At 41.1% G+C, this 25962-nt stretch overlaps 1 protein-coding gene across 1 annotated transcript in view; it reads left to right on the top strand.

The window, feature by feature from the left end:
• The window catches only part of STARD9 (StAR related lipid transfer domain containing 9), a 139352-nt gene that overhangs the window by 84389 nt on the left and 29001 nt on the right, over positions 1 to 25962 (top strand). Inside the window, exons 10-22 of the mRNA XM_063090064.1 lie at positions 5781 to 5848; positions 7025 to 7122; positions 7541 to 7750; positions 7938 to 8035; positions 8988 to 9065; positions 9642 to 9713; positions 13336 to 13515; positions 16795 to 16846; positions 17178 to 17315; positions 18095 to 18177; positions 18454 to 18557; positions 23814 to 24004; positions 24488 to 24971. Coding sequence (XP_062946134.1) covers positions 5781 to 5848; positions 7025 to 7122; positions 7541 to 7750; positions 7938 to 8035; positions 8988 to 9065; positions 9642 to 9713; positions 13336 to 13515; positions 16795 to 16846; positions 17178 to 17315; positions 18095 to 18177; positions 18454 to 18557; positions 23814 to 24004; positions 24488 to 24971 — 1856 coding nt within the window. The remainder of the gene's footprint in view (positions 1 to 5780; positions 5849 to 7024; positions 7123 to 7540; positions 7751 to 7937; positions 8036 to 8987; positions 9066 to 9641; positions 9714 to 13335; positions 13516 to 16794; positions 16847 to 17177; positions 17316 to 18094; positions 18178 to 18453; positions 18558 to 23813; positions 24005 to 24487; positions 24972 to 25962) is intronic.

Raw genomic sequence — 25962 nt, 5'->3', positions numbered from 1 at the left:
GAGAGAGCTAGCAGGTAACCTTAAGCACACAAACATCTGAATCATAGGTGTTCCTAAAGGGAAGGAGAAAAGTAAAGGCATTGAAAATCTATTCAATGAAATAATAATTGAATACTTCCCAGGTATAGGGAGAGACATAGACCTTCAGATCCAGGAAGCTCAAAGATCCCCAAACAGTATCAATTCAAAAAGATCCTCTCCAAGACACATTATAGTCAAACTGGCAAAGCTCAGAGACAATGAGAGAATCCTAAGAGCAGCAAGAGAAAGCATCAAGCTACTTATAAGGGAGCCCCCATCAGACTAACAGCAGACTTCTCAACTGAAACTGTATAGGCAAAAGAAAATGGGATGACATATTCGAAATACTAAAAGAAAAAACTGCCGGGCCGAGCCCATGGCGCACTTGGTAGAGTGCTGCGCTGGCAGCGCGGCGACGCTCCCGCCGCGGGTTCGGATCCTATATAGGACTGACCGGTGCACTGACTGGCTGAATGCCGGTCACGAAAAAACGACAAAAAAAAAAAAAAAAGAAAAAACTGCCAGCCAAGAATACTATACCTGGCAAGGCTATACTTCAGAAATGAGGGAGAAATAATGCATCTCCCAGACAAAAGCTGTGGGAGTTCATCACAACATGACCATTCCTGCCAGAAATTCTCATGGGAATCCTACATCTGGAATCTGAAAAACAATAATCACTACCATGAATATACAAGTAAGAACGAAACCCACTAGTAAAACATAAATGCAAGTGAGAAAGACAAAAAATTAATTCATACTACCTCAAAAAAAACCCCCCAAAATACCCCCACAAACATTGAAGACCTATAATCAAAGGAGAACAAAGGAACAAATGATACTCAAAACATCTAATCAAAAAGCTATAAAATGCCAGGAAAATACCTATCAATATCAACCCTAAATGTAAATGGATTAAACTCCCCACTCAGGAGACACAGACTGATGGGCTGGATCAAAAAATCAAGACCCAGCTCTATGCTTTCTTAAAGAGACTCATCTCACCAGTAAATACACACACAGACTAAAAGGGAAAGGATGGAAAAAGATATACCACACAAATGGAAACCCAAAATGAGCAGGAGTAGCTATTCTTATATTGGGCAAAATAGACTTTAAACCAAAAACCATTAAAAGAGACAAAGAAGGCCACTATATAGTGATAAAGTGTTCAATCCAGCAAGAAGAAAACAACCATAAATGTATATGCATCCAACACTGGAGCACCCAGATATATAAAGCAAACACTACTAGACCTAAAGAGAGAGATCCCAATACGATAATAGTGGGAGATCTAAACATCCCCCTGTTATCATTAGACTGATCATCCAGGCAACAAATCAGCAGAGAAATACAGAATTTAAACTACACTTTAGACCAATTGGACCTGGCACATATCTACAGAACATTTCATCCAGCAACTACAGAACATACATTCTTCTAGTCAGCACACAGAATGTTCTCCAAGATAGACCACATGTTAGGTTACAAATCAAGACTCACTAACTTTAAAAAAATTGAAATCATCTCAATAATCTTTTCAGACCACAATGGATTAAAACTAGAAATTAATAACAAGCAAAACTCAGGACTCTATACAAATACGTGGAAATTAAACAACAGGCTCCTGAATGGCCTATGGGTTCAAGAAGAAATTAAACAGGAAATCAAAAAATTTCTAGTAAACAATGAAAATAAAGACACGTCATATCAAACCTGTGGGATACGCAAAAGCAGACCTAACAGGGAAGTTCATCACAATAAATGCTTACATCAAAAGAATAGAAAGATTTCAAGTAAACAACCTAATGCCATACCTCAAAGAACTAGAAAAACAAGAACAATCCAATCCCAAATTTAGCAGACAGAAAGAAATAATTAAGATTAGAGCAGAGCTAAATAATATAGAGACCCCCCCAAAAAATACAAAAAAATCAAGCAAACAATTGGTTTTTTGAGAAGATAAACAAAATATTCAAACCTTTAGCTAGGTTAGCAAAAATTAAAGAAGAGAGAAGATTCAAATAACAAAAATCAGAAATGAAAAAGGAGACATTAAAACTGATTACACAGTTTTAATGATTACACAGAAATACAAAAAATTATTAGAGGCTAAGACAAACAAGTACACACACACCAACAATTTTGAAAACCTGGAGGAAATGGATACATTTCTAGACACATACAAACTACTAAAACAGAACCAAGAAGAAATAGAAAACCTGAACAGACCAATAACAAGCAGTGAGACTGAAGTAGTAATCAGCAATCTCCCAAAAAAGAAAAACCCAGGAGTGGATGACTTTACTGCTGAATTCTACTAAACCTTTAAAGAGGAATTAATACCAATTCTTTTTAAACTATTCCAAAAATGAAACAGAGATCATGCTCCCAAACTCATTCTATGAGGCCAGCATCACCTTGATACCAGAGGCAGACAAAGATACAACAAAAAAAGAGAACTACAAACCAATAGCTCTGGTGAATATACATGCAAAAATCCTCAATAAAATACTAGCAATCAGAATACAGCAACACTTAAAAATATGTATACACCATGAGCAAGTGGGATTCATTCCAGAAATGCAAGGATGATTCAACATACACAAGTCAATAAATGTGATACATCATATCAAAAAAATCAAGGACAAACACTATATGATTATCAATAGATGTAGAAAAAGCATTTGACAAAATTCAATATCCCTTCATGATAAAAACCCTCAACAAATTAGGTATAGAAGGAAAATATCTCAACACGGGAAAGCCATCTATGACAAACCCACCACCTATATCATCCTGAATGGGGAAAAACTGAAGGCTTTTCCCTTAAGAACAGGAACAAGACGAGGATGCCCATTCTCACCGCTCCTATTTAGCATAGTACTGGAGGTACTAGCTAGAGCAATCAGGCAAGAGAAAGAAATAAAGAGCATCCATATTGGAAAAGATGAAGTTAAACTGTCCCTATTTGCAGATGACATGATCCTATATTTAGAAAAACCTAAAGACTCTATTAAAAAGCTGTTAGAGCTGATTAATAATTTCGGTAATGTTGCAGGATACAAATTCAATGCCCCCAAATCAGTTGCGCATATATTCTGCAAAAATGCACTAACAGAAAGAAAAATGAAAAAGGTAAGCCCACTTAACAATAGTCAACAACAACAAAAAAATACCTAGGAATCAATTTAAAACCAAGGAGGTGAAAGATCTCTATGATGAGAACTACAAACCACTACTGAAAGAAATTAAAGAAGACACAAAAAGATGGAAAGGTATTCCATGCTCTTGGATGGAATTAATTGGTTGGAAGAATTAATATTGTAAAAATGTCCATACTACCCAAAGCAATATATAGATTCAATGCAGTCCCCATCAAAATACCAATGACATTCTAATGCTGGAGGCATAATAGTGCCTGACTTCAAATTATACTACAAAGCTATTGTAACCAAAACAGCATGGTAATGGCATAAAAATAGACACTCAGACCAGTGGAACAGAACAGAGAACTCAGAAATCAACCCACAGACTTACAGGCAATTGATATTTGACAAAGACAACAAAAACATACATTCAGGAAAAGACTGCCTCTTCAATGACTGCTGCTGGGAAAATTGGATATCCATATGCAGAAGAATTAAACTAGACCTGCACCTCTCACCATATACCACAATCAGCTCAAAATGGATTAAAGACTGAAGTTTAAGACCTGAAACTATAAAACTACTAAGGGAAAATATAGGGGAAACACTTCAGGAACTAGGACTGGGCACAGACTTTATGAACAGAAGCCCAAAAGCACAAGCAACAAAAGAAAAATGAATGGGTCTATATCAAACTTAAAAGCTTCTGCACAGCAAAGGAAACAATCAACAGAGTGAAATGGCAATCTACAGAGTGGGAGAAAATATTTGCAAACTATACATCCAACAACAGATTAGTATCCAGAATATGCAAGGAACTCAAACAATTACACAGTAAAAAAAAACCCAATTAAAAAATGGGCAAAGGCGTGGACCCGAGGCATAGAGAAGGGGACCAGATCCCCCTCCTACCACCAGGCACCCCACGCCAGTGCCTCAGGGCCCACCCAGGGACCTGGGGTATGGAGCCTGGGACCAGAGCCCCCCTCCCACAACCAGGCACCCCATGCCAGCACCTCGGGGCCCAGCCGGGGATTTGGGGCATGGAGAAGGGGACTGGACCCCCCTCCCACAACCAGGCACACTGTGCCAGTGCCTTGGGACCCACTCGGTGACCTGGGGCATGGAACTGGGGATCAGACACTCTCCACAACCAGGCACACTTGTCAGCACCACAGAGCAGGTCAAAAACATCTCCTCCATATGGGTGGCCCACCATAGCTGCCACGATAACCATGGCTGCTGTGAAGATGGCTAGATGTCACAACCACCACGCAGATGGTCCGCAAGCCACTGGAGTGAGTTGACACAAGGAGAGTCACCAGCAGAGATAAAGAAAGGAGGAGGATGTCTGTCTCCACAGAGCCCATTTCATAGTGATGGAAGAGACATCTCCTCTATGATAGTATTGGGGGACCTGATCATGCTTCTCAGCATTGGACAGATCATTTGGGCAGCAAATCAATAGAGTAACCATTATTCTTTCAGAGGGAGAGAAGAAATCTAGGGTAATTAGAGGGGGGAGGGGATAGAGAAAGAGGGATGAGGAGGAATTGGACAAGGGGCATAAAGAATAATTATAATTTGTAACAGTATATATACTAGTAATATTGATTTGATCAACATATCTCAATGTTGAAACCCAAAAATATGTATAATCAATTTTGATTCAATAAAAATTAAAATTTAAAAAAATAGAAAAATAAAAAAATAAATATAAATAAAAATTAAAAATGGGCAAAGTATCTGAATAGACATTTTTCTAAGGAAGACATAGAAATGGCCAACAGGCACTTAAAAAAATGATCAACTTCACTAATCATCAGGGAAATGCAAATTAAAACCACATTGAGATATCACCTCAACCCAGTTAGGCTTGCTATAATCAGAAAGATGGAGAATCATAGATGCTGGCAAGGATGGGGAAGGAAGGGAACACTCCTATACTGTTGGTGGGACTGTAAATTAGTACAACCACTATGGAAAACAGTATTGAGGTTTCTCAAACAAGTACAGATAGATCTACCATATGATCCAGCAATCCCACTACTAGGTATATACCCAAAGGAATGGAAATCATCATGTCGAAGGGATACCTGCATTCCCATATTCATTACAACTCTATTTACAATAACCTAAATATAGAACCAATGTAAATATCCATCAATGGACAACTGGATAAGAAAAATGTGGTATATATATACGATGGAATACTACTCTGCCATAAAAAAGAATGAAATTCTGCCATTTACAGAAACGTGGATGAGCTTGGAGAAAATTATGTTGAGTGAAGTAAGCCAGGCATAGAGGGAAAAATACCACATGTCCTCACTCATAAGTGGGAGCTAAGAGAGAAGGAAGGAAGGAAAGAAAGACCACAGTGGTGTGTTGGACTTGCAGAGGGAGAAAGCACACCTAATGGCGACGATCAGCTTTGTACCCTATGAATATGCATAACCAATAAAATTAACAACAACGAAAAAAGAATACAGATTTGTTGAGTGAGTTGGATAAAAATCCAAAATATCACCTTGGTTAGAAGAGTGTCTAAATGGGAAAAAAGTACACATCATTCCAAATGACAGACTTTAAATATGTTTTCTCCCTTAGGCAATCCTGGAGAACAGCCTTCCCTCTGAAATAGCTAGCAAGATCAACCTTGTGGACCTAGCAGGCAGGTAATTAGGATTCCAAAGCCTATAGGAATTACTCCCTTGACAGTGATCTTGTTCTTGCCCATTTTACAGGGAATAAGTTTGTTCCAATCTTTTTCACATTTCAGTCATGTGAGAAAATTACAAAAGAAACAAACCCTTTGAATGCTAGGTAAAGAAGTTAGTTTTCCAGAGGTTAAAAAGTTTCTCTACATCAGGGAGTCTCTATCTTAGCTGCCCATTAAAATCTCCTAGGGAATTTTTAAAACTCCCAGTGCCTGCACCTCAGACCAAGTAAATCAGATATCGTAGGGTTGGGGAGGAGCTGGGGAAGGAGAGTGCAGGCATCTGTGTACTTGTATTTTTAAAGCTGCCCAGGTGATTCCAGTGTATAGTTAGGACTGAAAATGACTCTAAGTGAAGGCGACTGAGTTAACACATCTTTTTTCTTTGACTTAATACTAATTTTTTGCAGCTCTAAATACATCACTAAAAAAAAAAGTTTTAAAAATATTGTGAAGTTGGGTGGAAGATACTGCTTTTTAAGTATTAGAAGGAAGCATGAATTGTAGTTATATATATATATATACATATATACACATATATATGTGTATATATACAGAAAGAAGAAAGCCTTGGGGATAATGTAATCACAAAAAAGTATAAGATGAAATAAGGCAAATTTTCTTAATTTAAATCTGCTAAATAATTAATATGGTACAGCGCTCCTTTAAGAACTATGCATTGTATGAAGGAAACTATATCAGCCAATTGGAAGTGTGAATTATTAATATTTCCCACTTAAAGAAATTTGAGATAGTTAACAGTTAATGACACAGATACCAAAAAACCATGAAAATGTGAATTTAAAACAAAAAAGATAGAAGGAAAGTGAATATACCAAAAAGCTAAGCGAATATCATTACTGTACATGAACATTACATGTAGCTTAAAGTGCTCTGGCAGCCACAATAAAAATAAAAGTGTAATGAATTATTTGATTTTTATTGCCTGAGAAAGCAAAGAAGACCAGTTCATTGTAAGATGGTAACAGTTTTTCTGGAACTGAATTCTAAAGGGCATTTATTGTGTGACTTTTTTACAATGTAATATACAACATAACAGATAATATCTTACAGCAGAATTTTAAGGAGAATGTCTCGTTTGCTTTTGTTTTTGTTTTCATTGCCTGTGTTTTAGTGAAAGAGCAGATCCCAGTTACTGTAAAGACCGGATTACTGAAGGAGCCAATATCAACAAGTCCCTTGTGACTTTGGGAATTGTCATCTCTGCCTTAGGTATTTTGCTGATTGACTGGATTATCAGAGTGGAAGGGAGACTTTGGAAAATAAACTCATATTTTCATTTTGTTGAAATGGGGTAGACACTTCCAAGTTTCTTTTTGATAAGGGTATTTTCTGGTTTGGAGCATGAAAATATGATATTTGTCTTTAATTTTAGAGTATAATATGACCATTATCCCAGAACTATCATTTCAAAAAGAGGGGAGACTAAAATAGTGTGTGACTCAAACATTCCATGGCATGGATCCAAAGTCTAATTCAGGGCTCAAATTCAGGGTTTTTATCATATCAAAACCCTTATGATATGCAGAAAGGGATTAGGAAGTGTGATACTTAAGTATGTTCTTCAACTATTGTTTTAATTCATTCGCTTCATAATTTCTTCTTCCACTTTTATTTTTTGTCTTTTAAGCCCAGAACTCCCAAGTATTCAGCAGCTGCCAGAGCCTCAACAGTTCAGCTAGCAATGGTGGTGACAGTAGAATCCCTAGCTCTCCTTTTGAGACCAGCAGTGGTGGGGGACCCTCGCGGAGGCAGTCTTACATCCCATACCGAGACTCTGTGTTGACCTGGCTGCTGAAGGACAGCCTTGGAGGCAACTCCAAAACCATCATGGTTGCCAGTGAGTGGAGTGCTAGAGCTGGTTCTGTGTCAGACAAGTACTGGACTCAGAGAAAGGTCCATGACCACCCAGGTTCCTCATTTCATCAAGGGTCTCATACAACATGGGCAGTAGTAGCAAGGCAAGTGACTAAGGGCTGGGCTGGAAGAGCTTGGCATGTTTTTTTAACTTTCTTCTTCTACCTCAGCTGTGTCACCTGCACACACTAGCTACAGTGAGACAATGAGCACGCTGAGATATGCATCCAGTGCCAAAAACATCATCAACAAGCCACGAGTAAATGAGGTGAGACCTTCGTTGAAAGTCCTGGTCTGGTATGGTTTACAAAAAGTTCTTATTTTTTTCTCTTATTGATTTCTTTCCTTCGTACTCACCCCAACTTGCCAGACTTGTTCTTCAAAGGATGAGTGAGTGAAATTCTTTCTTCTAATGTCATATTCTTCTCTCAGATCTGTACTGCCTTCATTCAGAACCTTTTATGAATAATTTATTTTAGGTATTTCTGTAAGGCCATTCCTCTTAAGATGCCGGTGCGCCATTGCTTTTCTAAAAAAGGCTATTTAAAAGTTTCTTTGTTTACTGCTTTTATTTTGAATTAATGTTGATTTATGCCTGTGTTTGTTTGTTTTTCTATGCAAATTACAGTGTCTTGTCTGCTTTGGATTAAAAGGAGAGTATAAATAATTTATTGGTTTTGAAAGCTGAATAATCATGAGAATATTCCAAATGTTCCTATCTCCTTTGCAGTTTCAGTGAAAAGCTCCAGAGCAAGGATCATAGCTGGTGACCAGACACATATAGCCCATACAGAAACTGTTTTAAAAGGCAGTGTAATTAGGCAAGTGTTAAGTTTAGTCACAATACTGGAAGATTAGCACCTACTACCTATACATGCCCTGGTATTTGTGTTACCTACTTGATTTCCTGCTGTAGAGCAGTGATTCTCAAACTTTAGTGTGTATCAGAATCACTTGGAGGGTTTGTTAAAACATAGCTGGGCCCAGTCTTGAAGAGTTTCTGATTGAGTAGGTCTGGAGTGGGACCAAAATTTGCATTTCTCACACGTTCTTGGGTGAATTTTATGCTGCTGGCCCTAGGACTACAGTTTGAGAATGACTGCCTGCTCTAGAAGTTACCCCAAAGGACCAATCGACTTCTTCCAAGCTGATTGCATATAGCATTTCATAGCTGGTTGGGACCTGATATCAATTAGTGGTGATAGTGCTCTGTGTTTCAGGACGCAAATGTAAAGTTGATCAGAGAACTCAAAGAAGAGATTGAAAGACTGAAAGCCATGCTGCTGAGCTTTGAACTGGTATGCAGGCAATCAGAACTTTTCTGTGCTTATGTGAGGTTCTCCTACTGAGCCCCTTTTCTTCTGCCTGGAAACTGAGCCCTGCTGCATTCCGTGTTCTCAATGGATACTAATGGAGCAGAGGCAGGAGGGGGATTACTCTGATTTCTCTGTGTCACTTCAGACAGGGTGGGCATCCTCGCTATATCATGTCTTCTTCAAAGGACATTTGCCTGAATGGCCCTTTCTCTGTGTATGGGCAAATATTGGGAATGGGACTGTCCAGAAAAATTTCTTTGAATTTTTCCTTCCTTCCTTTTTTTTTTCTTTGCTGGCTGGTACAGGAATTGAACTCCAGACCTTGGTCTTATAAAATAAGCACCATGCTCTAACCAACTGAGCTAATTGGCTAACTTGAATTCTCCTTTGTACAAATATGAGCCCAAATACATAGGCTCCTGATTTATTTCTAATTTTAATGATAAAATCTTTCCTTTATTTGCACCTATCTTTCTTCATAAGTGTAAGGGTGGGACCTACATGAAGTTCAGAACGAGGAAAAAATATTAAAGCACATCTCTCTCTCTGTTTGTACAGAGGAACTTTAGTTCACTGAATGATGAAAAGGATGAAAATCTGAAGGAGATGGTTCTTCAAAATGAATTGAAGGTGGGTGTATTGGTGAACGCAGTTGTGCTTTACATCACCCTAGGAGCTCTCTCCATTATTCCTGGGCTAGGGCTGATCCTTTGGCAGGGTAGAGAGGGTCTGTCTAATTTAAAGACAATTTTTGTTTCCATTGAGCCTTGAATGGGGGATGTGTTTGCCTTAGGGATGTGTAAATGGCTTTCTGACTTTCTGTTTTGTTCCCTCAGGGGTTCCTGATAATTCTCTTTGGATAGTGAGAGTAGCCTAGAACAACAGGATTGTTTTCTAGTCAGTAAATCAATCAATCAATATGTATTCATTGCTTGACCACCAAATAGGTGCTCAGCGTAATGCTGCAAGAGATATAAAGAAGTCTCTGCCCTCAAGTAGCTTGCAGTCTAGTTGGAAACAGATTTTAGAGAATGATGTGTTAGGTCAGCTATATGATTAAGATGAAAAGAGTTTAGGAAAAGAAGAAATCATTATGGCTTGGAATTTTTGGAACAGGCATCATGTGCTGTAACTGTAAGTCAGAGAACGGACCTTGACCTAGACCATGATTTAGGGTTGTTAGATAGGGAGAAGGGATAGGGCATTTTGGGTGAGGGAGGGATTACATAAGCAAAGCCATGGAACTGGGAGAAAGAAGCAGTGTGAGAGGCCATGTGGAAGCACACTGCGAGGAAGATGAAGCTGGCTAGATAGGTGTTCATGGTAGAGAGTAGTGGAGGTAAGGTTAAGGCCAGTTTAGAAGGTTTGAACTTGATATAAACAGGATTGACAGCTTCTTGAATCAGATTGGTGATATAATAAAGGAGTGTCTTGGAGAAATTAATATGACAGTTGTATGTAGGATAAATTGAAATGAGGGAAGACTGGAAGCTGAGAGGCCAACCAGGAAAGAGAATGTTATTGTAACATAGTAAGGGTGAGGACAAGACATTTTGGAAAAGTAGAATAAATGCTGATTCCCAGAGATATTTAAAAGGAAAAAATGGTAGGCATTTTTTTGGTGACAGGTTAGATTTAGATCCTAAAAACAAATGTCCCAACTTTCAATATTCTGTTGTATGATCCTTCTATGTTATGAAAGTATCCTGGCCATGTCAACATTTTGTTACCCTAACTAAACGTCAGGACTACATCATACATCCAGAAGTTTCTCAGAAGTTCTTTGTTTAGCCATATATTCTGATTTTGGGTTCAGAAAATATCATCCCTCTATAATGAGAGATGAAGTAGAAAAGCCAAAATCATTCCAAGATTATTTGCACTTTTACATTATATAGGCCAGCCAACCTGGACTTGAATCTGCCACTTGCTGGCAGTATGACCTTAGGCAGTGTAGTAATGGGTGATGCAAGAGGCCAGAGGGGTCGCCGTTCTGGGTTGGCTGAACTGTAAGCCAGAGTGTCCTGCTGCTCACCATTGCCAGAGGTTCTGATCCAACCCAGCCCCTTACAGGTACCCTGTAGTTTCACTGGTTTTCAAATTTCAACTCAGTGATTATAACTTAAAGTAATGCTTCTAGGGTATATAAAATACTTGTTCCTAAACTTGGTATAATTTTTTTTTCTTAAGTATTCCCTTTATGAGAGAAGTACTTACCTGAATCCAGTTTTTTTCCTGAGCTTCCTCAGTTCTTCATTCCCAGGATAAGCTTCTTGCCTAGGCATTAGTTTCCACCAAAAGAAGAAAAAGGACCCTATATTCAGCACTGTTTGTTCAAGTCTCTCAGGTGGTCTTAGCTTAAGGCCTCTAAGCCTCTGTATATTTATTTTTATAGCTCTTTTCCTGATACATAGTAAGCACTCGGTATTTTATTATTATTGTTGTTATTTTATTATTACATGGTCTTCCAGACTGGTTCTATATAGACTTAATTTGACCTGATGAGATTCCTGTCAGTGCTTCATAGGTCTTGGAACTATGTGCAAGCTTATATTAGAACTCAAGGTACTGTACTTTGAGAAAGAAATGTTAGGTCATAAAAGGATTCCCAAATATGGATCACATAGAAATGGGATGGGGACAAGGAAATTAAACGCATAGATGTCTTACTAATATCCCAATTAATTTTTAAAAAATAATTTTAAAGATAACATTTATGATTTTTTATAATTATAGAAACAATACATGCCCATTGAAGAAAACTTTAAAAATAACATTTATTGAGGGAGCTTCTGCTTATTAAAGTAATACTTGCTTATTGAAGAAAACTTAGAAAACACATGGATCTTGCAGTTGGAGGAGGTGCAAGGGCCTCCATAGGTGCAAGGGGCTTTGAATAGTAACAATGAGGATCATAAGAAAGTAATACCCTGGACTAAAATCAACTCAAAATGGATTAAGGATTTAAATATACACCCTGAAACAATAAAACTTCTTAAAGAAAACATAGGAGAAACACTTCAGGAAATAGGACTGGACACAGAATTCATGAATACGACCCCAAAAGCACGGGCAACCAAAGGAAAAATAAACAAATGGGATTATATCAAACTAAAAAGCTTCTGCACAGCAAAAGAAACAATTAACAGAGTTAAAAGACAACCAACAGAGTGGGAGAAAATATTTGCAAAATATACATCTGACAAAGGATTGATATCCAGAATATATAAGGAACTCAAACAACTTTACAACAAAAAAACAAGCAACCCAATTAAAAAATGGGCAGAAGAGCTAAGTAGGCATTTCTCTAAGGAAGATATACAAATGGCCAACAGACATATGAAAACATGCTCAACATCACTCAGCATCCGGGAAATGCAAATCAAAACCACACTGAGATACCATCTAACCCCAGTTAGGATGGCTAAAATCCAAAAGACCCTGAACGATAAATGCTGGCGAGGTTGCGGAGAAAAAGGAACTCTCATACATTGTTGGTGGGACTGCAAAATGGTGCAGCCTCTATGGAAAATGGTATGGAGATTCCTCAAACAATTGCAGATAGATCTACCATACGACCCAGCTATCCCACTGTTGGGAATATACCCAGAGGAATGGAAATCATCAAGTCGAAGGTCTACCTGTTCCCCAGTGTTCATTGCAGCACTCTTTACAATAGCCAAGAGTTGGAACCAGCCCAAATGTCCATCATCAGATGAGTGGATACGGAAAATGTGGTACATCTACACAATGGAATACTACTCAGCTATAAAAACGAATGAAATACTGCCATTTGCAACAACATGGATGGACCTTGAGAGAATTATATTAAGTGAAACAAGTCAGGCACAGAAAGAGAAATACCACATGTTCTCACTGATTGGTGGGAGCTAAAAATTAATATATAAATTCACACACTCACACACACACACACACACACACACACAAAAAAAAAACCGGGGGGGGGGGAAGAAGATATAACAACCACAATTACTTGAAGTTGATACAACAAGCAAACAGAAAGGACATTGTTGGGGGGGTGGGGGGGAGGGAGAAGGGAGGGAGGTTGTGGTGATGGGGAGCAATAATCGGCCACAATGTATATCGACAAAATAAAATTTAAAAAAAAATAATAATAATTAAAAAAAAAAAAAAAGAAAGTAATACCCTGGGAAAGCAGGTCAGGGTGACCTCTGACCTTTAGCCCACCCCTCATGCCTTGTGTCTCAGATTACCTCCTATACCTCTACAGATAGATCAACTGACTAAAGACTGGACCCAGAAGTGGAATGATTGGCAGGCCCTCATGGAGCATTACAATGTGGACATCAACAGGAAGAGGGCTGGTGTGGTCATTGACTCCAGCCTGCCACACCTCATGGCCTTGGAGGACGATGTGCTCAGCACGGGGGTTGTGCTCTATCACCTCAAGGTGAGGAGGCTGGCGCACTCCCTTTCTTCCTGAGCCACTGGCCCTAGAGGTCAAGGAGGGAAAAGCAGCAGCCATGTTTCTGTGAATTGAGACAGATACCACAGAGCTACTTTCATGTTTGCGCTTAGGAAACTGGTCTGGTTGATAAATTGTGATCTGTTTTTCTTTTATATGAATAGGACAGAAGACTGGAATTCAGAGCTATCGTTTGTTTTCCAACTGCTGCTTCTGTTGCTATTGTAACTTACTTTTGTTCTTTGTGCCTTAATTTTGTCATTTAAAAGTACTTTTAATTTCCTCATTTTAAAGTAAGAATATGCCTTTCCTGGCTTCCTGAAGCACAAGGACGCAGTCATGGAGAGTGAAATCCTAAACTCAGGATACTGTCAGTGCTCCTAACCTCGACAAATATAAGCTGCTGAAAGATGGCTTTTAGAGATTAAAGGGGGAATTTAAAAGATTTGAAAGTTTTCTTCTCATACTTCCCCACTTCATTCAAACCCCAAATCAACAAAAAAATGCACCTCTCATTTCTTCATCACTACATTTACCTGGTAAAGCAGAGAGGAGGGAGAGAGAAAGCTTAAAGGAAGTTTTAAGCATGAAGGAGGGTCCAAAGAGCTGAGTGTGGTGGTGGTAGGGGGGACAACATGATCTATGTAAAAAAAAAAAATGGAGTGAAGTTAAGACTCTCTAAAGAGAAGAGAGTCTTGCCTGGCTTTGTCACCTGGAGGCCAGGTGCTCATTTCTAAATGAAGCAGTTTTGAGAGTTAATGACCCATGGTAGATAGAGTCTTATATCCTGTCCTCATCAAATATGTCCTACTGTGGGAGGACATTTCCTTCAGATGGCAAAACATACTTCATGTGGCCAAAATACCTATTTCCAATTTGACTGAAATCCAATTTCCAGTCTTGTAATTGTCCCCACATGACCTTTGAAAAGAACTAAGAAAGAGTTTATGGAGGATATGTAATGCTGCTGTGATCCCTGGAGAAATTAAGCTCCTAATGCTGCAGTGCATATGGAAGTGAGGTGTTAGCAAAGCTCAACTGTGTTCTTAGGATAAGCCCTTTGGGAAATTGTTAGAGACTGAGCCTCTCAGATAGAAAGTTAAAGTAGCTTATTCTTTGGCACACTGGGCATAAATTATATCAGTGAAAATGCCTCAGGCAGAAATGGCTGTTGAATTTTACCTTAACAGATATAAATACCAAAAGGCTATAGATCCTTCCTTTAGTCTGAACCACAGGAAGAGGTTGGGGGTCATGAAGAGACCAGATCAATTAAAATGGTCAATATTTGAGTATATTGTCTGATACATTGATTGGATGTAGAGTGAGCAGATGAAGCTAGAAGTCAAGTAGTAGAGCTTAGGGTAGCAGCATAGGGTTAAAGGACATGATTGTTAGATTGACTCATAGAAATGGAGACAAGGGATGACCTCATTTGTATATAGAACTGATTTTCATTGCTTAGTCAGAGCATAGTGAGGATTTTGCTCCCTCCTTGGTGCATTTCCCATGGACCTGGGTGATAAGGTTTTAGACTCATTCTAATCCTGGCATTTCTGGCTTTTATGTACTTAATTTTTTTCATTTTTGTTTATTTGGATCCTGGTTTAGGTAATAGTATAGCAGTAATGGCCTAAGACTCTCTGTATTTTTATTTACTTTGGTAACTTGGTTACAGACCTAGAATTAGTCCCTTGCAATACCCTGAAAGCTATTTTCCCTTGGGTCACCTTGGAAAGCTCCTTGGGTAGCAAGAGGGCAGAGGGAAGGATGGGTACAGCACAGGTTACTGAGATCCTGGACTCTATCCTCATAATTGCCTTTGTACCACTAACTCTCCCTGCATAAAGAGGCAGAAAAGGGCAGCAAACACAGATGCTAACTCAATCCTTGTTATCTGAGATGCCATCACCGTTTTTGGTAGTTTCTCCCATGCAGATCTAGAAGTTGTGATGTGCTGTGGCCTTTATCCTTCTGGGACAAATGTATATCATCAGGGTTGTCCCTGAACTCTCATAAAGGGTTTTGACTCCTTTCCTTTGAACTGTTCTCTAATTCTGTTTGACAGTGTTTGTGATGGCTAGCATCCATTGACTTGTGTGATCCTCAGTGGCTGAGCAGGAAAGGCCGGGCTCTGTCTGTGTGTGCAGGAAGGAGGTATGGAGGGGGACACAGTGAGGCCAGAGCCCCTTTCATTACTTCCAGGGTTCTTCCTTCTCACAGGCTATTTGGGTGGTACTGCAGGGACCTCCCTGCTCTGGCTGCTGACAGTGAAGCCAGTGGGGGACTCTGGTCACTTTGAAAACATCAGTTACTGGGGAGGTGGTATGGGTGAGGTTGGAAAAGCATGTCCTTACGACCCACAGAGACCTGAATATAGTCATAGCACTCCTGTTTAGGAGAGAGCTAAATTGTTCCTTGGGCAATTTATCCCCTATGACAATACCTATATTTTGGATTGTTAAAGGATTAAAAAAATGATGTCTATAAAGCACTCAGCATAATGCCTAGAACATGCTTAATAGTTATTCAGTAAATGGTAAAAATATATCTAAAATTTAGCATCTTTGTTGCCATGTTGCTGCCTTCCACAAACAGAGCTATGTGGTCATAAACAGATTTGCCATAATCCGAGGGCCAAAGGGCCTTTGCCTTCTACTAACCCAGTGATTCATTTATACTAACTCCAGTTTCCCTCTCCTCTCTTATACTCTCTTCCAGTTCTTTTTGATTCTAGAGGTGCTTTTCTCCTATTTGTGCTTTACCCTTCTTAGAATCTGGTGTCTATTAAACTTCATCTACGGACCAAGAAGGTAAAAATCCTGTTTCCATAAATCTTTATAAAACGCTTGTCTCTTTGAGACTTACTGGATAAAACTTGGACCATACTGACCTTTAGCCCCTTGACGGTATGCTATGCTTGTGTGCCCACTTCCTCAGACTAGAGAATTTCTGACTAATGGGTGTGGCTATTCCCTAACTTCAGGCTACAAGACAGAAAGGAGTTTGTCAACACTTATTGGACTTTGCAAATAGTTGGTGCTGCTTTGTCATATATTTTTTGCCTCTAGTCTTTCTCAGGGGCTTCCTCGAGTGAGTGGGCAGAGGGTCAGAACATCCTGGGTCAAAGTTGAGAAGTGGTACAGAAAAGGTTGGGATGGGAATGAGAAGACAGGGACAACACCAAAATATGAACTCTCATTTGGGGGCAGGGCTGTGTCCCTTTTTATTTTCACTAAAATGGCTTTTTTTTCTCCCCTTCAGGAGGGAACAACAAAAATAGGAAGGATTGACTCAGACCAGGAACATGACATTGGTAAGTGACAGGGCATATGGGTCTGACATTTTGTGGCAGGTGTTTGTGCCTGAAAGGTTTCTTCAGAGGAATCTGATGATGATCTGAGAGGAAGGAAATCTTTGAAGTATTAAGGGTCTGCTTCTCTTTCTGCTGCTAGGTTTTAGGTCTGGGACATGATAGGAGGAGATCTACCCAGTGGATGATTTTAGGTCTGGGTAGTTTCAGGTGGTGGCTCTTCTCGTCGTGATGTGAGATCTTCCAGATGTTGGATTCTGAGCTCATAGAAAGAATGGAGAGGGCATTTACCTGGACTTTTCCCCCATCCAAGTGACCACCACCTCTTCTGTAGTCCTGCAGGGTGAATGGATCGAGAGAGACCACTGCACTATCACCAGCACCTGTGGAGTAGTTGTTCTCCGGCCTGCCCAGGGGGCCCGCTGCACAGTTAATGGCCAGGAAGTCACTGCCTCCTGCCGTCTCACCCAAGGTAGGACTGTCTACAACCCTGTTTACACCAGCTCCAATCTCATGGGCCTGGAGAGTTCAGTGAAGCAGTCTTAAAGTTAGACCACCCAGCCTCTGCACACAGAGATCTGAAGATTTCTTAATATGATCCTCTTCCCATAAACAGGCCCAATTCCGGGGCCCCAGAGTGGAGAATGACTCTGAAATTTGTACCTGTGTGTGTTAGCTCTGTGTCCTTGGGGAAGTCTCTGAGCCTCAATTTCCTCATCTGTAAAAATGAGGATAATAGGGTCATTGTGAGGATTGAATGAACCTTATGCATGCAAAGTTCTTAACAATGTGCTTGGTACTTAGTAATAATGACAGTGAGTGTTTACTATCACTACTATTATTAATCTATTTAAATTCTGTCTGTCCTTTGAGACTGTTAGAACCCTCTTCCATGAAGTTTTCTCTGAATACTCTACCTGGAACTCTTCTTGCTTTTTCTTGGTGTACTACAGCTCTTCCTGTTAATTTCATTAATTCAGTACATATGCTATGAGATACATAATTAATTCATATCTTATCAACTCAGTTAAATTATCAGTTTGTTGAGGGCATGACTTTGTCTCACAGAACAGTGCCCTGCACATAATAAGTACTCAAGGGCTGGCTGCTTAGCTCAGTTGGTTAGAGTGTGGTGCTAATAACACCAAGGCCCAGGGTTTGATCCCTGTACTGGCCATCCGCCAAAACCCAAAAAAAATGTACTCAAAACATGATCTATTGATTTAATTCTCATTTGTCTCTATGCCCCAGGAGCTGTCATAATCCTGGGGAAAGCACAGAAGTTCCGGTTCAACCACCCAGCAGAGGCTGCTGTCCTGCGGCAGCGAAGGCAGGTTAGTATAGCTGTGTTTTCTTTTTCTTTGGTTTTTTTTTTTTTTTTTTCCAGCTGACTATTTGGCCAGTTCGGGGATCTGAGCTCTTGACCTTATAACCTTATAACACCACATTCTAACCAACTGAGCAAACCGGCAAGCCCCCTGTGGCTGTGTTTTTTAGGTTGCTGCTGGGCTACCTATTTCTCCTTACTGGGGGAGAAACTTGAGTTTTGTCTGGTTGCTTTGGGCAGGGGTGATGACAGCAACCTCACTGTGCTTTCTTCCTTGTTCCAGGTTGGAGACAATGTTAGTGGCAGTGGCTCTTTGGAATGGCTGGACTTGGATGGAGATGTCATTGCCTCCTGGCAGAGTATTTGCCCTTTGCTTTGGAAGGAAAGGTGAGAAAGAGTTGCTCTACTGGGTTTTCTTCTTAGTCCATTACAACACGAACAGGGAGGTGATTAGTGGAGCAGCCAAGGTCTGAACGAGGCCTGGTCTGAATTGACTTAAGCAAATGATATGAAGAGACCAAGCTAGTAGCTAAGTTTGTGGTTGGCAGGGAAGTGGTCTTGGCCCTTATTCATTTCCTCTGTAGTATTTCAACTTTCTTCATCACTGAGAGAGGTATATCATTTGGTGTTCCTATGGCCACTTTCCTCTGTTAACAAGATTTAACTGTGATGTGTTCGCAGATATCTTTGATACTCCTTCTGAGTATCAAAGTATACTCCCTGTATAGCTGTTTAAATTCTGTGTGGACTCATAGTATAAGTCAGTTAGCTTCCAGAACTTATGGCTTCCCCTGAGTTTGTAAAGATAGTATGTGACCAAGAATCCTTTTTTAAATCGTAACCAAGAATCCAGAACTATGCATAGGAGGGAGCAGGAACTACAGGGACAATATGAAAATATCTTGGGGTTCTATTTTCTCATACCCACTTAACCTGTACTATGACTATGAGGCATTGGGATAGAGTTTTATGTGTGATTGATGGCAACTACTTTTCTACTTCATAGTCATACTTCATCCATTTTTACATAGAATCCCCTTCCCAGATCTAGAGGCCTTATGGGTTTAGTGCTGGGAATCCATCTGCTTCTATAAGCCAAAGTGACCTCTGCCTTAGAGATTTCCTGTAGAAAATTTCAGCGGGGAACTTACTGCCTGTGAAATCACCGGTGTTGGGAGGCTGCCAAGCACCTTGAGCATAGGCTACTCAGTAGCGTTGGGATGGCCCTTGGTCCCTTCAGAGGGATCTAGCTGCTCTTTCCTCAGACCAGCAGCATTTGATGGTAGATGAAGGCAGTCTTGGGTCCAACCTCGCTAGTGAGGGATGCTGGATACAGGAGCAGAAGTGTTGTGATTCAGGGAGCATGAACAGCAGACAAATCCTTACAGGATGTCTGCTAAGGGTTGAAAGATGCTGCAACAGAGGTTTAAGGGAGAATGATCCTAGCGTCAAGTGACTGAGAGCTCTGTGGGTGAAGTGTAAGTTGGGAGAGGTGTTACAGGGTGGAGAGTATCAAGGCCAGAGTGGATGCAGGACCGAGGCTGGAGCTCTTGCTTTGTCAGACTGGACCTCCCTTTTTGTAGTGAAGTCATGAAAAGAGTCTTTGTTTTACTAAGGTTTCTGTTGAGAAGACACATTGAAGATGCATTTTTCCCAGAGTTCAGAGGTTTACAGAGAACAATGCTGCAACTTAAAAAGCTATGGATGTGGAAGATACATTGGAGTTGGACAAAACTAATTCCTATCCTGGCCCTACTACATAAAGGCTATGTGACCTTAGGCAAGCCATCAAACCTCTGAGCCTGTTTTCTCACCTCTAAAGTGAGGATATTAGGGGCTGGTTGGTTAGTGCAGTTGGTTAGAGCACAGCCTTGTAAAACCAAGGTCACAGATTTGGGTCCCCGTACCAGCCAGACGCCAAAAATAAATAAAAATAAATATATATATATATTGTAATAATAATAATAAAGATATTGGTATCTCTTTCCCAGTGATCCTTGTGATAAGGATTGAAAGAGCGAGTCTAGTATATGTGCACATACTGAAACTCCACAGCCCCCACTGCAAGGAGGCTCTGGGGAGGAGCTGCCTGGGAAGGCTGCCTCCCTTTCTCTTTCCTGTCCTACCATCAACCCTGTTGACCCGTTTACCCCAGAGTACGCTATGGTCTCCTCCTGCTCTTTTAAAGCCTTCTAGGGCTCTCTAGCTCCACAGTCACTGACATGACCTTTCAGTAACACTAAGAATGTACTCTTTTATTCAGAGAGGACAGAGAGGAATTTCAGAATCAAGGCTTCTCTCACCCACTGCCTCCACTATTCAGCATCAGCTCTAGGAGCCTGTGTGCTGGATTAGCCCTGCCCAGCTACCGTAACAAGAGTCTGTGTGCCATTCCCTGGTGAAGGTGGAGTGGTGTGGTGCTCAAGCCTGTGATTGGGTAAAGGGACCAGGTAGAGGAACCCGTAAGAGTAGAGAAATATGCACTTGTCAGCTGGGCTCCCAGTCTGGATTTGTGGCTGTGTCTCCACAAGAGTCTGTCCCTCTGCTCTTGGATGGGTTTGGCTCCAAAGCCTCTTGTCCTAGGCTTGCTTTCTCATTTATCTCTCTAGAGGAGCATTCATGGAGAGCATGCAAAGCCAGAGCTGACTCCAGAGCCAGGGGAAATTGGCCAGTCTGCCCTCCTTTTATCCTTGCAGCAGTGATCTGGACCAGAGAGGAATTTGTCCTTGAAAACTCTTGCCTGTGATCTTGGCATTTTCCCATTTGGAATTTTGGGGGCTTAACCTTAAGTGCCTAGAACCTGGGAGATACTGTCACTGCTGCTGCTGATGCTGCCACTGCTGCCTTAGTAAGTAGATGCTACTGCATTCTGCAGAAGCTGCCAGCCTGAGACAGCGGGGGAGGGCTGTAAGAGAGGAAGAGGGAAGGCACAAGCAGGTGACCAGGCAGCAGGTGTGAGATGCTGCAGCCATCAAAGATGAAGGGCAGTCATCTGATAGAGACAGAGGTCCTTTGGCTGGCAGGTGAATAAAGACTTGCCTTGGTAATCTACCCAGACATGTAGCATAAGGTTGGTATTTTCTTTTTCACCTGCTTTCAGGGAACTTGACTGATGTGCTTAGCAGAGGAGCCGTCCCGTCTGTCCGTGGGTGGCACAGGGTGAATGCCCTATATCTGTAGTGATCACTCCAGGCAGCCTCTCCTTGGAGGCTATATTGCTGCTGTGAAGGAAACTGTATGATAGTTGCTTCTTTCCTAGGGGAAGGATAGAGGGCGCTCTCTTCTAGGGAGAAGCAAATTGTAAATCTGAGTGCGGGGAAGACAACCAGAGAAGGAAACTGAGTAATCTCATGGGATTCAGAATAAATATTCTCCCTGCCTTTTGCATCTGGTGGTGGGTTTTTCTAGGAACCTCTGATGGGCTCACGTTTGTAAATTAGCCATTTCTGTGGTCAGACAAAATTTGGAATAATAGAGGTATGATACATATAAAAATATGTATAACATGCTTCCCGTTAACTGTTTTTTCTATTTGTTTGGCACTAACTAGTTTTCTGTTCCAGTTACTATACCTAACCTTCTGCTTCACATATGACAAGAAGGTACCTTTCCTCTTTGGGTACCATCAACTGTGTGTATTTGGCCATTTGCCCAAAGCAGTCAGCACCAGTCTTCACCTGAGCACATTCGCTCAAGTATCTGGGCCTGTTTAGTCCTTGGATCCGTTGCAGATTGACTCACCTCACAGCCTGTTCCCCAGGGAAGAGACCACGGTTGTGTCAGCGCCGATCTTCTGCCTGCCCCCGCAACTTCTGCATCTGTCTGTTCCACTCATCACCCATCCATCCTTCACTGTCCTCCTAAGGCTGAATTGCAAAATCTTAATTTCTTCTAAGTCAGGGGCAGCAAACTTTTTCTGGGAAGGGCCAGACAGTATTTTATGCTTTGTGGGTCATATGATCTCTGCTGCAACTATTCAACTTTGCCAGTGTGGCACAAAAGCATCCTTAGACAACAGACAAATGAAGGGATGTGGCTGTGTCCATTAAAACTTTACTTACAAAAACAGGCAGCAGATCATATTTGACCCACAGTCTGTAGTTTGTGGACCTCTGCTTTGATACATTCTTTGATTTCATTCTGCTTTACCATGTGGTAAATCTCCTAAAAAGAGTGAATTCCTTAGAGCACACTATTCATACTACCTGAGATCTGGTTCTAGTGTCAAACCAATAAGCAAGCCTCTTTAAGCCTTTGAGTCATGACATCCTTGGATTGGAGTGAGAGCTGAGAGCTGGGTGAAGCAGTCCTGATTCTGTCTTGTTAGCCTCTGGTAGAATCTGACTCTTCCCAGCCACTCCCCTCCTGTGCACCCTCAGGAGCACCCATGCAGTTGGCTCCTTTAGAAATCTAAATAACACATCCCTTCATTTATCTGTTGTCTAAGGATGCTTTTGTGCCACACTGGCCAAGTTGAGCAGTTGCAGCAGAGATCATATGACCCACAAAGCATAAAATAATAACTGGCCCTTCCCAGAAAAAGTTTGCTGCCCCTGACTTAGACAGGGATGGGGATGCCCTGCAGAAATAGCATTTGAGGTCCTTGCATAGACCATGCATGACCCCAGGGATAGGTCAGCATGTAGGTAGTAGCTGTCCATTTTCAGAGGAAGTTTCTGACTCATCCATAGTCATCCAGGAATATAGAGGCAGAGTAAAGCATTACTACAATCTAGAATTCTTTGTAAACTTTTTTGGGTGGGGGGCGACAGCTGGCTAGTATGGGGATCCAAACTCTTGACCTTGGTGTTATAACACCATGATCTAACCAACTGAGCTAACCGGCCCACTCCCTGTAAACTTTTCAAATACTACACATGCTATTAACTCATGGTTAATCTTATTTCATTTATATCCACACCCACTTTTCCCCACTCCTCCCCACTGGAGCTAAACAAATTTATGGCGTATTTCACCAGTAAATGCTTCAGTATATATCTCTGAAAGGTATGGTAGAGTCTTAAACTCTTGAACCCTAATTCCTTCACTGGTAACAACCCTTGAGTGGAGACCAGCTCTCCTCTGGGCCTCCTACCACACACACGGGTGTGATGTGCATATAAATTCTCCCTCTCCTCTGGATTGGCTGTATCTTACTACCCGATCACAGGGGAGTTCTGTTTTGGGAATGGAGGTGCAGTTGTAGGGGAGAGTTTCCATTCCTCAGTGTTTCCAGAGCATCTGCTCTACTTGGTATTTCCAGCAGATTTTTAGCAGATGCTATTTTATTCTTTTTTAAAAAAAAGACAAGCCTTCTTCATTTAGCTAAAATGTTTTTGTGGATTTTTTTAAAAACATCTGCTTTACTTTCCTGGTGATTTTACTTAACCAAAATGAATTTGTGTTTCTGCTAAACCCAGAACTCTAAGAATATGCTAGTCTAATGACTGTTCTCCCTCCTGCACTGTGACATCATGAGCTGCCTATGACACCATGCCTATTTGTCCCAAGTTGCCAGAAGTCCAAAGCCCTCTCTACCCTGCTGAATTCAGTGGCTCTCTCAGAGGGGCTTAGACAGCCACCAGTTTGTTCTGAGCTTGGTTTGCATTTCACCTTGAGTAACCCCAGGTCCTTCTGTGACAGGAGAGTGCTGGAAGAGCAGTGTGACAAGAACTACCAGCCACCGAGGGATGGAGAAATGTCCCAGAGGGCCCAGTTTCAGCAGCAGCAGTGCTATGTACAGGATTTGAGGCAACAAATCCTAGCAGGACAAATTAGAGCTGAGAAGGAACTGGAGTTCGACCAGGCTTGCATTAGCCAGCAGATTAAAGACAGTAGGTGGCCACTATTTAAGATGTCTGTCTCACCTTCTAATTTCTTCATTTTCATACTTCCCTAGCCTTCTGTATTCTCTCCTTTGTTTTCTTTGTGATATGTTGGCATCTTTGACATTAGGTGTTCTCTCCTTTCTTTTAGAGACCAGAGGCTCTTGTGAAGGGGCTAGAAGCAAGAATAAGGAACCTAACTTCCTTATTGTCCCTCAGAACAATGGGCTTCCTACTCACTTCTCCTCACTTGCACATTTATCCATGCTTTACTGCCTGCCCTAGCATGTGTCCACTGTTGTGCTGGGGCCTGAGTTGTCTTCATTCCATTACCTTGTGGTAAGGGAGCCCTGCAGTCCTCATACTGTCACACTCCCCTAACCAGCTTTTTCATTCCACACAGGTCCAGTGTGGCTGGAGGTGTCTGAGTTCAGGCAGCCACAGGTGGGGAGGGAGGTACTGACTTTATCTCTGGGTATTTTTGGTTCCCAGACCAGCAGTGCCTGCTCCGAGAAGAGACCTGGCTGGCCAGCTTGCAGCAGCAACCAAAGCATCAGCAAGGAGAAAACCATGTAGCAGAGAAAGAACTTGAGGTGTCTGTGGCGCCTGATGCTTGGCTTCAGACAGATCCTGAGACTCAACCATCCCCACTGGTCCGAAGTCAGAAGAAGATGGTGCAGCTGCAGCTCCTGCAGAGACATGCTATTAGGGCAGCAGAGCGGAAAATCCGGCGAAAAAAGATCTCATTCCAGCTGGAGAGGATCATCAAGAAGCAGAGGCTACTGGAGGCCCAGAAGACACTGGAGCAGCTCAGGGCATTGTGTTGGCTTCAGGATGATAGCACCCAGAAGCCCCCATACCAGGTTCCCAGCCCTGATGCCACACTCCCAGGGCCTCAATGTAAAAGCATGTCAACAAGTTGCAGTTCTTTGAGCCTCCGAAGGCTCTGCAGCCAGCACTTCCCCCGGCTATACAGGTAGTTGCCCAGGCAGTGTTCTTTACTCCCTAGTGCTTTAGTTTCCTCAATCTGTGAAATGGAAAACACATGTTTACTCCTCTCTTCTTCATCACTTTTCCCGCCTTCTGGCTATTCTTCTTCTTTCTCTGTATATGTTTTCAGATTCAGTCTTCTCACTCACCCTCAGCATAGCAACTCTTGCTTTGGTGATATCTTCTTTCTAAGGATCTTATCCTCATTTTTCATCTGCTCTTTAGACCCTGACTCTCTATATACATTTCCTTGTATGTGCTACCACCACCTCAGTCATATCATTGCCTCAAACCATACTTCTTCATTCCCACATGCTGCCTCTCTCCCTGACCAACCACATTAGGTGAGCTTCCTGAGCCCACCTCATCCGGGCAAGTGAGCTGTCTTTTTGACTCCCAGATTCAAGGTGGGATCTTCCTTGTTTCTTTTCTCCTTTATTCCTTACATGCAGTCAAAGGGAGTATATGTTATCTCCTAAACTTCTTGGAGCAGAGGCCTTTATCTTACACCTCTTTATATCTTCAGAGCTTAGCACAGGGCCTTGTACATGGGAGGTTCACAATTAATGTCTGTTGGTGTTATGTTTGCTCACCACTCTTGTTTTCAGAGTACTAGGTGGGTTTTTTTATTATGAAAAATTTGCAAACATTCACAAAGTTGACAGAACAGTATATGTAATGCCCACATCATGTCATCATGTCATTTCAACCCTACATCCTTAAGTATGCAGCTCTAAAAAAATATGGACTTTTCTTATAACCACAATGTCATTATCACAACTATCAAAATTAAAATTAATTACTCTATAATCTAAAACCTAGGCCATATTCAAATTCCTCTAATTGACTAAAAAATATTTAGTTTTTCAAAACAAGATCCAAATAGGATTTTACACACTGCATATGATCATTGTCTGTTAAGTTTCTTCTAATCATTTTTTTTTGTTTTATTTTTATTTCTTCATATCATTCATTTG

Source organism: Cynocephalus volans, chromosome 3 (genome assembly GCF_027409185.1).
Source record: "Cynocephalus volans isolate mCynVol1 chromosome 3, mCynVol1.pri, whole genome shotgun sequence".
In the NCBI taxonomy this organism is placed as follows: Eukaryota; Metazoa; Chordata; class Mammalia; order Dermoptera; family Cynocephalidae; genus Cynocephalus; species Cynocephalus volans.
This window is presented reverse-complemented; position numbering and strand designations above follow the sequence as displayed.